This window comes from Megalops cyprinoides, chromosome 10 (genome assembly GCF_013368585.1).
Source record: "Megalops cyprinoides isolate fMegCyp1 chromosome 10, fMegCyp1.pri, whole genome shotgun sequence".
NCBI lineage: Eukaryota > Metazoa > Chordata > Actinopteri > Elopiformes > Megalopidae > Megalops > Megalops cyprinoides.
This window is the reverse complement of record NC_050592.1, coordinates 17,725,954-17,744,396: the sequence shown is the minus strand read 5'-3', so window position 1 is coordinate 17,744,396 and position 18,443 is coordinate 17,725,954. Positions and strand designations below refer to the sequence as shown.

The window sequence follows — 18,443 nt, the reverse complement described above, 5'->3', positions numbered from 1 at the left end:
AAACACCCCCAATTCCATGCTCCAATGATATAGAATGGAATTCACATCTGGTCCTTGAGTAGACTAATATGTACATTTAAATGCACTTTTTAAATGCACATTTGTACTTTATTTTGTTTCAAAATGATGTATATATGAGGACTAATGTATGAGGACTAATCCTGAAATCGATGAAGTCGACTTCTGGTTTCAGAGAATGTATTTCAATGGAAAACACTCTGGAAAGACCTTTTTTAAGTTGAAGAATTTTGTCAGTTGTGCAAAACTGTGTGGAATTGTGTGGTAAAAACTAACTTATTTTCTTTGAGATATTAACTTGCACTGAGCCTATGCTATAGCAATTCTAACTTATGTAAGAGTTTTTATTATATGGCCTGTCACAGACTGCAGGCTGGATGGATGGAAAGGAGGATGTAAATTTTAAGAGTGAGGCTGAAGTGGCATCATGCACCAAATGCTTGTGTTGCTTGTGGCATAAACTAGCAGTAAGTAACTTAGAAAGCTGGATCCATTAAACAAAAGGGGTAACTATAAGACAGGGTTTTACTTATTGGCACATTGTCAAAAGGTTGATGTTGCTTTATTACACTTACCATGACTATGTTTGTTAGATCAGCTGTCTAACCATGTACAGTGCCTGTGCAGTTAGACATAGTGCCAACCAATCTGACCTTGTGTTATCTCACAACACACCAGGCTATCTACCTTGAGTAGCCGCTGAATTAGCTAGCTATCTCACTTGCTATTAAGGTATGACTCAATGGTAATACTACATTGATAGCAATGGCAAACTGGCTGGCTATCTAAAGTTAAATTTTGAATAGAAATGTTGCCAGACACTTCCATTACATACACACTGTTTTAAATTATGCATTTCTTTATTTGGTGCATCTTTGGGAAACTTGATGTCCTGTAAATTTTGTATTTTTGTACCCTGTGTTTGGGCCTCTTAAATAAAATTGACACCCATTCTTAGATTATTGCTGGCATTTTTTTTGACCAATCACATATGCAGAAACCAACTCAACAGCTCTGAACAATGAGTTTGTTAGCCAGCCCAGTAAAGGCAGTAGAGGAATTTCTTTTGTAATGGGTTGTTAACACATGTTTTGTGAAGGTAGGGTGTTTACTGGTTATGAAAAACCATGTTGCCATTTTGGGAATTGCTTTATATACATACATACATACCCTTTACCTTTTTTGTGCACATTGGTTCTTGCTATTTGTGTGTTGACATTGGTGGATATCTTTAACAGTAGTGAACTGGGGGTGCTTAACTCTGGTGTCTACAATTGGTGCTATCGACCCAAAAGTTAAAAGACAGTATACTGTCTTAATCTGATCATAAAGTAATCCAGAATGATTGTTTGTATTACCAAAGACCTCCCTCTCCACTGACCAACGAGTTTGCAAGGTTTCTTGATCATAACTATGTGAATTGGCAACAATTAAATATAACTCTATATCTACAAAAGCCCAAAGTAAAAATGATCTTATCTAGCCCATGCTGGCCTGGGACAATATCTTTCCTCTTAGATCAGATTTGAAGAAAAGCATTGATTTTGTTCAGTAGTTACTGTACTTTGATACAGTGTGCTTTTGAAGTCATGTGGTGATAACATAAATGCTCAATATGTGATGGTTCTAATAATTCCAGTACTTGTAGAAATTATTTTATTTTGAAGAAACAGCATAGGAGCATCATATGCGTAACAGTAACAATGTGTCAGTACTCCGCCCCCCTAGCTGTGGTGTTTTTGTTTTTTCCCTGTCCATGTGCTTTTGTTTGTTGTTTTTCCTTGTGTTCCAGCCCTGCTCCGCTCTCCGCCCTGTCTCTGCCCACCTGATCATCTCCACCTGCCTGCCCGCACACCTGTTTCCCATCCCCTTATAAGCCCAGCCCTTTTTCTACCCTGCTTGTTTCTGTCTTGTTTGCTAGTTTGTTGCACTGTGTTACTACCTGTTTTGTTCCTGCTGTTTGTTTCTGCCTGTTCACCTTCGCCTTCTGACCTCGCCTGTGCTCTGACCTGGTTCCTGCCTGCCGCCCTGCCCCGATCGCTTGATAGCCTGCCCGCCTGGTCCCCGCCCCTGCCTGCTCCGGTTTCCTGATCACTGGATTTCCCTACGGACTGCCATCCTGGACTCGACCCTGCCCGGTTTTTGTGTTTGCGATTTTGCCTGACGATTCTAATAAACCCGCCTGGAACCCGAAGCTCCGGTGGTCTGCGACTGACTCCTTGCCTGAGTTGTTACACAATGTTTTTGATGCCTGCAAAGTGTTTTCTATGAAAACTAATAAATCACAACCCTCGTTGAGAATTTTGGTAAACTTTTACTATTTACCTTCGTTTGTTGATAGACACTCAGCACATACAATGGAAAATCATTCAAGAATATTTTTTGTTGTTTGCGTGTCATTAATATGTGTCTAATGTAGTGTGCTTGGTGTCAATTTATGAGTCAAGTTCTCTCAGCTCTTGAGTCTAATGTCATAAAAACACCAAATCTCTTCTGAAAGAAAAGTATAGAAAGGGGAAAAGTTTAAATACTTTGCCAATGACTGCTGGGAATTCCAGTGTAGTGACTGATCATTCTGAGAGCATGCCAAAATGATACACATCTCCAAAGTTTGATTGTTTCCCAATCCTGGTCCTCGCGACCCATGGTGTATACTGATTTTGTTTTCAGTGCCAAATTAATTCATTTTGATTGAGGTGTTAAATGAAAACTAATCTCTTTGACTTTGCTTAAGGTTGAGCACTAGACTGTTCTAAAATTTTTCATGTGTATCCATCACAAGATGAAAGTAATACTCATGAGAAAAGTGATTCGGTGCCCATTTAACATATAGTATTGTCCATGCAGTTTTGTTCAAGGTGTAATAATCTTTCATGTTTACTGTAATGACAACTTGGATGTAAATTCAAAGCAGAAGGCTGCTTGCATGAGATATGCACTTTAAATGAAAGGGCTTTTAAAAAGTGTTTATTTTTTCCTCTACATAGTGTGCAATATGTTAGAATATGTCAAACAAACACAGATGGAGCCCTTACCAAAGCATGTATAGAACATTCCCTTTTGCCCTGTTAACCTTTTTTCTGCTGCTTATGGCACTTTACTATTTGTCTTATTCATGTTTGGCCAATGAGATGTACATTTGATTTCTCTCAAAGATTTTCAGGTACAGGTAACAGCACAAATAACTTTAGCTGCACTGGCTTACACAGATATATAGAAATGTGAAATGGAGGGCAGGTGTGAAATTAGTGACATTATATGTCTCCTCTGATTCAGACCATGAATTTGCAAGAAGACCGTATGAGAAGATATATTCCACACACAATCTGAGCTATTCATATATATTTGGGTGCAAATATGTCACAAATTACAGGCTTTTTCACCATCAGCTATTTTATCTGGAACTGTGTAGTGCCACGGTCTTGTGTAGATTTGTTCAGAAGATGAAGGTCAAATTTATCAGGTGTGCAAAACTGAAGAGATAAAAGATTAAATATGAAGGGCGTGTAGTTAATATTTGCGCAAGAAATATAGCAATAGCATATAAAATGTCATGGAAACCAAAATTAGACATGGATAAATGGGAAAAGATCAGTAAGTCAGATCAGCAAATGATTACAAAGCCCTTCACAGAGCAATATTCAGGAACCAAATTCACTGACTGGATATTTACAGATGAACACAAAACAATTTTAAATTTTGTGGCTCATCATGCTCATTGCCATCCCCCCCCCCTTCTACTGGGCTCCATTATCACTGGGCTGTTTGCTGAGCTCTCATGACATTTAGACAGTTTTGAATGATTTCTTCTATAAACTTTGTTGCAGTTACTGCAGCTGATGTTTCCATGAATCATGAATTTTCCCATCTCTTTTCACACAAGGTGTGCGACTATACAGAGTGGCCTCCAAATGGATTCATATTCTCAAGAAATGGTACCAAATGTGAAAAACACAATTGTGCAATCAAGTTCAAATACATGGAAATGTGAGCTTCATTCTGTAAAAACTGCACAACAGTAAAAAGGTTTTACAAATTATTGCATACTTTTTAAAGAGCAAGAATAATATTTATTCTCACACCTGCAGTCAATATTTTGTACATCCTCACTTGACATTTACAAGCATTTTAGACTTTGGTGTTTTATGCGGGCGTTTGTGAATTTCTTCTTAATTTCTAAATTAGGATACTTTTCATGTGGGATTTTTGCCTATTTGTCCTGGCAGACTTTCCCTAGCAGCTTCATTATATTCCCTACTTCTTGCTTGTGAGCTGCTTTTTTGAGGTCAAACCGCAAATGTTCTGAGGCCTGGAGATGAACATGAAAAATTAATCAGAAAACTAATATTAAACAAATGATTATTCATTTGATACATACGTTTAAAATGTCTGTAATTTCAAGCACATTTCTATTGCACAAGTACGCACCGATTAATACTGTAAGTTTGCATTAGAATTACTTCTACAGTCTCTCTAAAAGAAATAATGTTGCAAAACTTAGTGCTAGTGTCCTACCATACTTTCCTGCTGACCACACCCTACACAAAAACACAAGTTGATCTTTTTATACACAGCACATAATTTTTCCATCTTGGCCGTTGTTGGGAAGATACCAATCTTGGCTAACAATACACCAAAAGGGTCAGGACTGAGAGGCTAGGGATTAAAAAAGGGAAAACATTTCCATATAGCTACAGTAACATCCTTTATAGCCACTTTATCTTTTGCCAGACATATGGTTGTGTCAGGCAAGAAGTGAAAAGGGTAAAAGTTGTCAACAACCTAGTGATTTGCTTGCTATTAGACATAAAATGCCAGTTTTGTGTAGGTTCTCTTATGGACATCTCTTGGCCACATAGGTTGTACCAGTAAGGCCGAGAGGGTAGGGGGTTAGGGGATTGGTGTGGTTGCATCTTCTGTGTGGTCATAATTCCACCCCTGCTATATGTCCAGTTTGTGACCTAGTTTCTCTGTTTACACTGAACAATGTAGTATGTGAAAGCATCACAGACTAAAATGCAAGCAATAAAATATTATGGCTTCAGCTAATACAAATGTCAGGTTGTCCCTTTTCCTTCCTGGTGGATATTTACCATTTTGTCGAGTTATCAATTAACCCACACTACGGACAGTTGAGGCCTAGAACACACAAAGCACACCACTCACGCGCACACAAAGCTCTGTAAAACAAACAAAACAATCTGAAATGATTGTTAAATCACCCTCTTTCTCTCCCCTCTGCACTGCTGGCCAAAGCACATCAATCCGACTCCAGCTCCCTGTACAGACTCCTCCCTCTCTATTTAGTGAAAAAAAGAAACACAAAACGGTGATGTGTTACAGCTATATGAGGGCCTGGGAGGAGGAATAGGATCTTCCAGACAAGAACAATCCAACCAACAAGTGAACAGGACCAAGTACTACAAGACTAGTGCTTTAGGACAACTTTAGGATGACTGAAAAAGAGAAGGATGTGCCCATGGATGTGGCTCAGATGGAGGAGAACAAGTCTGGTGAAGAGCGACCCAAGTGGGACAACAAGATTCAGTATCTTCTCACGTGTATTGGATTTGCTGTGGGTCTGGGCAATGTGTGGCGATTCCCTTACTTGTGCCAGATCTATGGAGGAGGTAAGCAATGCCCTACTGCCAGATGCTGTGGACACAGCAAAGACTGGGGCATTTCATGCAACCACTAGGGTGTTTTTGTTTGATTTTAATACAGAAACGCAAGGTCATGATCACATTTGTTTCATTCTTATGCAATCTTTGTCATTGGTTTAAGTAACTGCACAACAGGCGGTGGTGTGGGGGAAAACAAAACAAAATGTAATGCTGGTTTAATTCATCATTCAATGTTAATGATAAAGTGGCACAGCAGTCACAGGGAATACCTCTGCAACGGCATAGTAAAAGCAAAGGTAGCAGCTGCTGTAGGTTCTCAACCCAAATCAACATCCTCATTTAGCCTTATTATTATTAACCTCTTAACAGTAAATCATTTATACACTTTAGTATGTAATGTGTTCCGATAGCATATCTGTTCCAAAGCACAGGCTGATCTCCTCTTAATGATTCTACCACTACTGCCCCTTTGGTTTCTTTTCTGCAGCAATGATTATCTTTGTTTTTCTTTATAGTGATATCTGTTATGACTTGAACTGATGGACATTTATTTGCATGCCGCTTTGAAGGTGCTCCTTCAGACTACATTTGACTGACTGATCCCTAAGAATTTAGTTAATACCAGAGCTTGCTTTCTGGATCCCATGAAGGTTTCCAGCGCTACCATCATTTTACGCTGAGTCCCTTTAGTCCAAAATATCTGCTCTCTTTTTCTGCATAGTACTTGCTCACATTCCCCACGTTTGCAGACGATGTAGCCAGTGCAGTCCAGCAAAGTGGTTTGACATGAGACTACAACTCTTTCTCATTACAAGGGATAAAGACATAGCAGGGCAAAAACCACCCCCCAAAACACTTGTGATAACCTTACCATCAATGAATCACTTAATTAACTCAGCTTGGAGGTCAGATCACTTACAGGACTCTGTTGTCCACCACAAGGGACTCATGGGAGTTCATGGGATTCTCAGTTTTCTCAGTTTTTTTTTCTGATTTTTAAAAAAAATCCCTCCAGAAAACATGCTTTGTCCAGTGCAGTAGATCATTGCATAGCACTGTTTATCTTAATTCATTAACTTATTTATATCATTGCCAGGTCTGGTTGTTCAAGTGAAGCTAACAAGAAAGTTTCTTTTTGAGGAAAGCTAACAGGATGAATTTCCCCTGTGGCCAAAACACATTAAAAATGATGTGGCAAAAGTTTAATCTCTGGTCTGCTGGCTGTTACTGCACGTTTTCCAGCCTTACCTTAAATCCCACTACTGAGGGCTTCTGTCTTCTGTGTGGCAGGCAGGTTTGTTAATGTTTTAACACTTAACTCTGCTCCCAGGTGTGGATATGCATTTCAATGTTAGGATTAATTTTCATGCCTGGGAGGAAGGGTAAGCAGAAAACTATAAAAAACACAATGGTAAATCACTGTTTTCCTGCAAGTTACACATCACGATCCATATTATCTTTGGTTGTCTGTCTTTGAGGGCTTTGGCTTATTTCTATGAGAATTTAAAGATCTTATTGCCAAGCAATCCAGTTGTGCTCATCATAATCCTGGAAGTATGCAACATTTTGCAAGCATTTGCCAGAAAGTTTATCATGGTTACATTAATTGTCAGGGAATTAATCCAATTGAAGATAATTACTAAATTTACATACTTTGCGGTGCCCTCCTCCAGGGTAGTGTACATCACTATGATTTTACCCTTTATCTGCTGACAGGCACTCTCACTGCAGCAGTTCAGGTTGGGTACCTCAGAAAAAGATCAAAGACACAAAATATAGTCCTTCCCCTAGGGAACCTGCTGCATGAGGATCACAGTTCAAGGTCCGTAGACATTGAAGAAGTGGTATGCCAGCACCAAGCTCTCAGCATGGATGGGGACAGAGACATCTGTGAGAGTGGAATTGTGGGAGTACATGGGGAGTACATGGTATGCCAGCACCAAACTCTCAGCATAGATGGGAACAGAGAGATCTGTGAGAGTAGAATTGTGGGAGTACATGGGAAGAAATAGGATTCCCTGGATAGCAATATTCTGGATGCTTCTGCTGAACAAAAAATAGATTTGACAAAGTGGTTTTTCAGTAAGAAGTTCTAATAGGCCAGATGGGAGTGCGTCAGACCTGAACTATACAGATTGCATTGTGTTAAAGAGACAAATTCATTCAGAAATGAAAAAAGGTTCTCTTTTACATCAAGAGGGAGTATCCCCTAAACATTGGAGAGGACTCGTGCCGTCTGAGGGTTCACAAAATCACAAGTGTTACTGTGCAAAAGTCCTTCAGTACGTGCAATGATAGGCATTACCAACAATGTGCAGAATGGCCTGGCTACTGCTACCTGTCTGGTACAGTAAACCTCATGAATGAATAAAGCTGTTTGGCCAGCAGTCAGCAGTAAGGCTAAAACGTATTCTAGTGTTGGCTAAGAAAATAGACCACTCCTGTCTGTTTTGATTGGTGTAGCCCCCAAATTAAAGTCTTTTTTAATACACACAGTTAAGCCAGACTTGTACATGCTCCTCAGTGGATTCTCTCACAAACGTTTGTTAAAAATAACAGAGAGAATCAAATGAGAACATCACACGATTACTGTAGAAAAAACCCAATATAACTGTTGATTGCACTCCGAGTGAACTTTCATGCTGTAGTAACTCAGAGGAGAGAATAAAAGATAAAAATACTTATAAATAATAATACTGCCAACCTAATGTATAGCTAATGTATGCACATTCCATTACAGTTTAAAAGCACACCCAAGAAAACATTGTTAACAGAACAAAATAAATAAATAAAATGAAAATACAGACTGTGATATAGACAACTCACAGCACAAGAGAGAAAATTACGTTTACATTCAGTATACTTTACAAACTGAGTTATGTTTGACTGTGGTCACATCACATCTCAATAGGAAATGATTCAAAGTAAAGGCAGATTATAACAAAAGGTGATGTCTCACCCTTTTTGAGCTTTGCCCTTGGAAAACACATACATTTAGTATTTAAGGATCTGAGAGTTTGCTCTGACTGATAAGCCAGCGACTTGCTGTACCACAGATAAGTAATACAGTGCCAATCTATCACATATAAGTAAATCCATTTGAAGCTGTAATGGGACTCATTACAGATCTTGCAGAAGTGCAAGCATTGTGGGTGCTCTAGATTTTGTATTTGTGGACACTGTTTCTTTCTGCATTTGTTGGCTGTTATAGAATTTTAATCTGCAGTCTACATTATTAAATGTATTAATGTTCTGACCTGAAATGTATAGCAGGCACTATGAGGACTTGAACTTTTTTCTTAGTTATAATGAAAATAATTCAAGTTACTAAATGTATTTGTTGAAATTAAAATGATCTGATATGAGCATATCTTGATCAGCATCCTATCTTTATGAGGTTGGATGAAATGATAGAACACATGGTTTAAAAAGATGGCCAGAGAACCCATTGTCTTGCTTTGCAGCAAAGAAGGAGAACTTTTGTTTTGGACACATTTAAGGCATTCATATCAGACATTTAATTCTAATTGGATTGCAAAGCAGTGTTACTTCATGGTTTCATGCATCGCCCAGTGTGCTTTGAAGTCATAGTAATAATTTTGAATATCAGCAGGTATAGCAGTCCCTGCTAAAAAGCTATTCAAGGCTGTTTTGACCAAGCCCTCAATTTACTGTTTTACTTATTTACTGTTTTAAAAAGAAATATTTTCACCATAATGTTCAAATTATTCTTACACTAAAACCGTTGTACACCATGCTATAAACAGCAAAGGTGTTATCCTAGCCTCTTAGGTTAACGGTTATCTGTGCATAAACAGACTACTGAACAAAACATTATGCTGAAAACCAGGTAACAGCTGTTGGGTCTATATACTTTATAACATTATCTACTGTGAATAAAAGGATCAGTACAAAAATAATTGGGGAGTAATCGGTTGTTTCTTAGTTACTGTGAAATATGTAAATATCTAAAAAGGTTATGCATTACTGTTCTTAACAAAGAGCAGGGGGCAGGGCTGAGATAGCATTGATAAACACAGAGAGCACAGGAGAAACAAATGCTTCTGACGTGGACCATATTGTACAAACGGTTTTACACTTTTACATACAACAGATTTTGTGAACAACAGATTTTGGCCGACCTGATTCTTGTACAATTTAAACATCTGAAATCCAAAACACCAAATGCAAATAATGGCCATATATAAAAAAATACATGTTGTGGCAAAAGTGTAAATCCTCATTTTAATAAAATAAAATAAAGCCTGTTCAGTTAAATAAATATTTAGGATCATAATTCCTTAAATAATGTCCAAAAATGTCTAAATAAAATCAATAAATATATAATATTTAATTACACAAATTGATATTGGGAATCAGTTTGGAATGTAGAACTGTCAGGTATTTCACATATCCTTCATGTTACATATTATCCATTGAAGTAGCTCAATGGTAATGCTTACTGAGAAACAAATCTAGTAAATATTGCACGCATTGGTACAACAGCAGTAGTGCACAGGATTCAAAAGTGCAGTTTTCTGGTAAGCTTCTCTAACCAGTAGGCTGCAGGTTCAAATCTTGGGTTAAAGGTAAAGGGTTAAAGGGTTAAAGGTTAGAGAACTACGCATGTCCAATGCCTCCACACTGTGTCCCAGCAGCTAACCTCTGTTGACCTTTGCCTTGAAGGTGCATTCCTGATCCCTTACCTGATTGCACTGGTGTTGGAGGGACTGCCCCTGTTGCACATGGAGCTTGCTATTGGACAGCGATTGCGCATGGGAAGCATTGGTGTGTGGAACTCCATATCACCGTACTTGGGAGGAGTGGGTAGGTGGAAATATGTTTACTGGGTTTGGTATTTATACATACAACAATTTAGCACTGCCATGATTAAGGTATCACACTACTGTATTTTGGTTGGTGGACCAGATTCAGTCTAATCACAAAAAGTTTGAACAAGAATGCAATTATTGTAAGTATTTGTTATGAATTATTTGTTTGGTCATTATTGATATCACAGACACATTCTGTGCAAGAACAGGAAAATGTAACATTTGGTAAGATCTGTGTCTTAGGGACACATTGCATTGTATTTAGATGAATCTGGTGATGTACAGAAGTGTCTTATATCCGCTGGTTGCTCACAATGACATTTCCTGTTTAAAGGTCTGGCATCTTTGATAGTGTCTTTCCTAGTCGGCCTGTTCTACAACACCATCCTGGCCTGGGTGCTGTGGTATTTCTTCCACTCATTTCAAAACCCTCTTCCCTGGAGAGACTGTCCAGTCAATGATAACCACACAGGTAAATTCTGCTAAATACAAACCCTCAGTTGGCTTGACAGCCTATCCAGCAAATATGAGAGGTTATCTTAATCACAATATTAATATTTTTCTTTCATCTAAATTGCCAGAGTAACACTAATAAACTTCAAAACAGCATTTCTTTTTATTAATATCTGTAAATATCCCTCGCTCTTTAAAAATGTAAATAACTACAGAAACAGTGTCTCTTATAGCCTTATCTTACTGTAAGCCTTATCTTCTACCTGTTTATGACATCTCTGTACATCTACATTTGCTGCCCTCATTAAATATTCAGAAAATATTTTCTTCTGCTCCTGTTGGCACTGCAGTAGTGTGCAGGGCAATAGTGTGGTGTGGTGTGGTGGTAAGCAGCAGGGCCCTTAACCAAAAAGTTGCCAATTTGCTACCACGCTGGGGCACTGCTGTACCTCTGGGCAAGGTACTTAAACCACAATTGCCTCAGTTAAATGTCCAGCTGTATAAAGTTGTAAATTGCTCTGGATAAGAGCATCTGCTAAATGACAGTAATGTAATATAATGTACTTATGGCAGTTTATTCCATCCCCCAATGACTTCTGTCTTGTCTGTGAAATGTTTGCAAAGTTTGCTACAGATCTGACTGATTTACTCATTTAATGTCATCCTCTGATCGTATCATATACTTTATTGTATACTTTATCGATCCCCCATGGGGAAATTCGTCTTCTGCATTTGACCCATCCTACACACACAGTGAGCAGTGAGCATACACACACATACACACCAGGAGCTAGGAGCAGTGGGCAGCCGCAGTGAAGCACCCGGGGACCAACTCCAGTTCTTTCACAAAAGCATTCACAAAAGTATTGTACTGCATGATGTAATCTGAATATTAATTTGTCATGTATGATTATAACTGTACATACTCTGTATACTTAATGCCATATTCCTTTACTACCCTACTCAGTATATGCTTTTTTGTACACTACATACATGCCTGTTATAGTTCACTGATATATGTGGTACAACCTTGAAAAATGTACCAAGCTAACATTATTTACATCCCTGGACTTCTTCTGTAGTCTCCTTTAGCTATGGCCTTCAGCTCCACTCCAGCATGTGGATGCTGAAGTCTGATTTGATTTTGTTCTTTAGATGTACCAAGCTTTTACAGACCTTCCCTGTCAAGACCCTTAACTTAGTGTATGTATGTCTTTCCTCTCAGATTCAGAGACTGTATCAACTGGTATTGCAGTCCTGGGTTTTCCTCTCTCATTTCTATTCTGTGGCCATGGTGTTGCAGGGTATATAAAGGAGTGTGAGGAAAGCACACCTGTGAACTACTTCTGGTACCGCAAGACACTGAACATCACACCTGATATTCAGACCAGTGGCTCTCTGCAGTGGTGGCTGGTGCTGTGTTTGGCCACTGCCTGGGGAATCGTCTATATCTGCTTCATCCGCGGCATTGAGACCATTGGCAAGGTGGGCACCACCAAAGCTGCGGTTAGAGCAATGGCTTTATAACGAAAGTGTTACAAGTTCAGTAGCCGGAGCCTAGCACTCCCTCTCTGCCCATGAGTGAGATGCATATCCTACTTCTTTAGTAGACATCCAGTAAATGAAAATATAGTACGTAACGTATGGAAGTTGCCTTGGATTTGTTGTGGTAAACACATAACATAACATAGACTGCTGAGTCCCATCTTCTATGTTGCAATTCAGCAATGCATGTGCTTTTCATGGACATTACCCTGTTAGTGCTGCATAATGATGAGTAATGTGTACACTCTCTCAACCTTTGCTTGTTGTGTCCCCTGTAGGCAGTGTATATCACAGCTACTTTTCCCTACCTTGTGCTAACCATCTTCCTGGTGCGGGCTCTCACCCTGCCTGGTGCCACAATAGGGTTGACATACCTCTTCACGCCGAATGTGAGTTTCCCATGCAGTCTTCATAGTCTCTATCATTTTAGTGCTCATTTCAGTTTTTATTTTAGTCCTCATTTCAGTAACACATGAGCATAGTTGTACAGAAATAGACTTTGTTTTGATACCAGTTATGATCTTATTGATCTTTGCAATTCATGGATGTATCTCCTATTGCAAAGAGTTTAGTCAAAATTCAGTGTAGTTTGTTTACAACTTTTCGACACAAATTTACATGAATTATGTATAATGAGTTACATGAGATACAAATTTATTCATATTTTCCAAGTTACAGTGGCTTGAATCTGTGATTAAAAATTGAAATACAGCCACTGGGCCACTGTTCAAACCGAACTGAGAGGATCTCAAAAGCACAGAACATACACATGATCAAAGACTGACACATTACGAAAACACAAAGACATAGAAACACTATATATATTTAAAAGGGAGAGAATGCTGTTGTAAATGAAGCTTGTCAATGTTGATGTCACGGCAGTGGGAGACACTGAAAGAACCTAGAGTTTGGCTGGATGCTGCCACGCAGATCTTCTTCTCCTTGTCTCTGGCTTTTGGTGGCCTCATCGCTTTCTCCAGTTATAACCCTCAGAAGTAAGTGCTGACATACCACAGCAGCAAAACAGCTGAGAAAGGCAACAAAACAACATTCCTCTTACACTTGCAGAAAATAAAGCTAGTGTGGTTCTATTAAGCTACAGATTCCAGTGAAATACTGATCTGTCCTTTTTTAGAGAACAAACACTGTGTCCATCTAGTTTCCAGATAGACAGTTTTGATTTCAGCTCTTATCTAATCCTCCTTAGGTTTGTGGTGGTGACTGTGTTGCTGGTACATTCTGTCTTTTAGAAATGACTGTGAAAGAGATGCCTTGATAGTAGGATGCATAAACAGTGCCACATCCATCTACGCATCCATTCCCATATTCGCCATTCTTGGGTTCAAAGCAAATTCAAACTACAATGACTGCCTGAACAGGTGAGTTTCAGCATTGTAAAGATACAAAAAAGGTAACATTTGGCATATAGTTCAGATGGTAATGCTACTATGGATGGGTAATTTGAGTCATGTTGGAGGCCCAGAGCCAGCATTCAATTGCTGACTGATTTATTCCTGGAACATCAGATGAAGTGACTTACTGAATAAATAATTACAGCAAAGAGCTGACACAGAAAGCCAGAGCGAAAGACTCTGTTGACTGATTGTGATGTCTAGTAACAATTTCTGTCTATTGTCTGAAATAAATATCCTTCAGTAAGAAGAAATAAAACTACTAATACTTCCAATATTTAATTAAAGCATATGGTTTTATTAGTAAGATGAATTTGTAGATTATTCTTATAACATTGATACAATTCAATAGAATACTTAATTGAAAGCCTGAAGATTAGTTCATATCTAATGTTTTTCGTTTTAACTGTTGATCATCATCTTGCAGCAACATCATGTCCCTGACAAATGCATTTAGCATTGGGGATGAGAACATAACACTGGAAAACTATGAAAGCTGGCTGGGCAACCTAAATGCAAGTGATCCTGAGAAAGTTGCTAGCATTGATCTGAAAACCTGCAATCTGCAAACATTTCTTGACCAGGTATTCAGTCTAAATCACCCACGCCAGCAGAGACATTACGATGTCATCAATGTGGACTGTCCAAACCACAGCATGCACTGACAGCACAACGTTTAGAGCTGTAAACAAGATTTTCTTTAACAAACACAAATGTTTTTATAGTTTTATATAATGTTTGTGAGCATGACGTTGTGCTGATTTGCATGCATACATATGCCTTTGTGTATATTGTGTATGTGTTTGTGTGGGCGTGCGTGTTGTGTGTATGTGTTTCTAACTTCTGGCCCCTCATTGTGACTCTTCACTGCTTTCTGACCCTGCCAGAGTGCATCAGGGACTGGCCTGGCCTTCATAGTTTTCACAGAGGCAGTGATCAAGATGCCAGGCTCCCAGGTTTGGGCTGTGTTATTTTTCGTCATGCTGTTCAGCCTGGGCCTATCCTCCATGTTTGGGAACCTGGAGGGGGTCCTCACTCCTCTGCTGGACCTGAAGCTGGTGCCCAGCTGGATACCGAAAGAGATTTTTACAGGTAAAAAATGTAAACAAAGAGGAGCTCTGATGGATCCAACACATATTGGATGAGAGAGCCAGGATAAAATGAAAAATCACTGATACTTGACAGCCACTGTAGTAGTCACATGGGTCTAATTCTGTCACAAGAACACCTGAAGCCACATGCCATTTCCACACTGGCAAACCAGTGTTGCGATTAGGCCATAAAGTAATGCTGCTTAACTCTGAACACTGTCAGAAATGAAGAGGGAAACTAAAGGAGTGGGCCTTCTAGACACTGCAGCCATCTTCACGCATCTTTCACTGCATGAAAGTTCTTGAGCAGAAAACTCTCTTTTTACTTCCTGTTAGGTTAAAATAGGTTCTTTACCCACCTGATCCAAAACCATGACTTATAAATGATGATAATCTCTTCTGTTGGTTCTCCTCCTCTTCCTCCCAGGGCTGTTGTGCCTCGTGTCTTTCTGTGTGGCCCTCATCTTTACTCTGGGCTCAGGGAATTACTGGCTGGAGATTTTCAACAACTATGTAGGATCCTTGCCCCTGCTCATCATTGCTTTCTTCGAGATCGTCGCTGTGGTTTACGTCTATGGAATTGGCCGGTATCAAATTTCATGACACACTGTCACCCCTGTGACACACGCATATACTTTGCTGTTATTAGCAGAAACCTTTATCCAGATCAAATTAAATTCACAGCATCACATTTAAATTCTCCTCTCATCTGCGCCATGAAAGGAATTTTATATCTCAGATGAGGAGAAAATTTACATGTGATGCTGTGAATTTAATTCCATAAACCCAGATGAGAAGAGAATTTAAATGTGATGGAGGGAGTGATTTTAATAAACAGACATCATAATGGTGTTAAGCTATGCTGCCCTTCAGTGTTGTGTTAACATCCTTTAGCAATCCTGAGAGGACATATAATCCTACTGGAGGTCTATCCATTATTCATATGTGACTCAGCCAACAGAAAGGAGTGAGACTGAGATGCCAGGAGGAGTAAAACTGACAGCTTTTATAGCATGACGAATGAAAATTGGGAGATAATAATCAAAGGAAAATGCCAAAAAATGTTATCACTATCATTATCAGCAGTAGTAGAAGTAGTCATCGTAACAGTTGTAGTAAAACCTTACTGACATTGGGTCCTTAATTCAGGGGTGTATGGGACAGGGATGGAAATGATTTGCACACTATAGATACATATAGATGAGTTAGTAATTGTGATAAGTGAATATATCTGGAACCAGAGGACAATTTAACATTGATACTGTAACAGCATTATTTACATTCTTACCGACTTGCTTTCAGATTCAGTGATGACATTGAGTGGATGACGGGGCGGAGGCCCAACATTTACTGGCAGGCCACATGGAGGGTCATCAGTCCTGTGATGCTGCTGGTGGTGTTCCTGGCGTACATCGTGGTCCAGGCTAATGAGCGGCCCACCTATCCCGCATGGAATCCGGGTTATGTAAGCACTGTGTTGCTGATCTGGTCTCTAATGCCTTTGAGAAAGAAGAAGTACAGGAAAGAAGCACAAAAGCCTTCACTGAAACCTAGTGAAGAGTAATTATAACATGTCAAGACAATAAAGGAGTATACTGTACAATCTGTTGCAGCATCTGTGCAATTGAAAATCATTACAGGGAAGTTGCACATTAACCTGTCTAACATACTATCCACGAATGCCATAGTTACAAGGCATTTATGGCTGTTCTCTAAGAAGAATATCAATAGTTGACCTCATTTAACATGTATTGTTGGCGAAAGTATTCTGGCAAAAGTCAATCACTGTTTGAATATTAATCCTACTGAAGGTTTATAAGAATGCCTGGTAGTTCCATAGAAACATTTATCCTGGATTTTAACATTTAGCTCAAACAACCAAGTTGCTTTTGAAGGAAAACACTGCAGGCATAAGCTATAGAACCAAAGCATAATTCCATTGTTTTCCCTCACATTGTAATGATCTTTTGTGTTTATCCAGGTGAAGTTCCCACTGTTTGATGTTCAGCCGTACCCCAACTGGGTCTTTGTTATCTGCGTGCTGCTGTCCCTCATATCTTGTATCTTCATACCCATCATCGCCCTCTACAGGTTCATTCAGTTCCTGCGGAAACGCTTGGCAGTGTGGCGGGCCACCAGATCCTATGACAACGAAGCTTACTTACCAGAAATGTAGAACAAAATATTCTGCCCTTTGCTGTGTAAGCACAATATAGCACAGAATAAGTAAAAAGAATATGGGAATTTCTGTAGCATACAGTAGCTGGTGAGGAGCTGACCCCTTGCAAGAGGGTTTTACTTTATGTTTGAATCTCAGGCAATGCACTGCTGTTATCCCATTGAGTACGGTACTCAACCTGAATTGCTTAGGTAAATATTCAGATGGATTAATATGCGCTATAAATGTAAGCTATATACGTAACCCTGTTTAAGCAGCATCTACAAAGTAAACAAGTGAAGTTTAGATTTGTGAAGTTACAAATAAAGTGGACAAATCAGGAGACTGAGGAAAAATATGTTTACCCATGTCTTCGAGCCACATTCTATAGTTTAATAACTTTTACAATATATTTGCCTTTCAGCTTTTGGCCACTAGTTTCATTTTTCCATTTAAAGTCAATGGTAATCAATTCATGTTCAACACAATGTGTTTTTGAACCTTGTCATACTCCTGATGATTATTCACTTTATTTTTAAGATATAATTTCTAACTAGAAATAAAATATATTTTCTATTAGTTGCATCAATTTGTCTGATAGCAACTGAAAGTCATATTTTTAATTTATAAAAGTTTATTTCTTTTTGTGTTTATTTCCAAATGTGCATTGTTTTTTATCTTCAACACAGTAAAAACATGCAATAGGAACTAGTTTACCACTGTCGTGGTTGTTAGTTTGAGGATTGTGGATGATAATTAATTATCATTAATTAATGATGAAAGCAACACAATTCTGAATACAGTTTTAATGGAAGTTTGAGCTCTGCTCTCAGGTCAGTGCTTAAGAGCACAACAATATTTACTCCAATAAATGAATATATATTTTAAAAACTGTTGTGACCCTCACAGGTCCATGGTGGCAAGATATTTATATTTTTCTGAAGATCTATGTTATGCTACTCATGTTTGTTGATTTACAGTTACATTCTCTATTTAGGAGTCTATGTCAGAAACTATAGGATGTGTGGAATCTGGTAGAATGTATCTATGATTTTGTCACTGTTTGCAATGAACTTCAACTGAGTGCTTCAGGGGAAATTGCTGAAAAAATATTTCACACTGCCACAGTTCTGTGTTTACTAAAATATTTATATGATTTAAACAGACAGTTAAATGCCATATAATTTGAATGCGAATCGGAGCATTATGGTATTTATTGAATGTCAGGTCGTAATGCAAATGTCTTATTGTTACAGCACTATAATAATCTTGGTATGATGGCCTCTGACACCACTCTAGAAAGACCAAAT

At 38.7% G+C, this 18,443-nt stretch overlaps 1 protein-coding gene across 1 annotated transcript; it reads left to right on the top strand.

Annotated features, from left to right (window-relative positions):
* Window positions 1–5,470: 5,470 nt before the first annotated feature.
* On the top strand, window positions 5,471–17,151 carry LOC118784491 (sodium-dependent neutral amino acid transporter B(0)AT3-like). Its single transcript, XM_036538736.1, has 12 exons — window positions 5,471–5,648; window positions 10,329–10,469; window positions 10,809–10,946; window positions 12,231–12,412; window positions 12,751–12,861; window positions 13,355–13,467; window positions 13,723–13,851; window positions 14,312–14,468; window positions 14,772–14,976; window positions 15,403–15,562; window positions 16,278–16,440; window positions 16,957–17,151. The coding sequence occupies exons 1-12, from the start codon at window positions 5,471–5,473 to the stop codon at window positions 17,149–17,151; spliced, it is 1,872 nt and encodes a 623-aa protein (XP_036394629.1).
* Window positions 17,152–18,443: the final 1,292 nt, after the last annotated feature.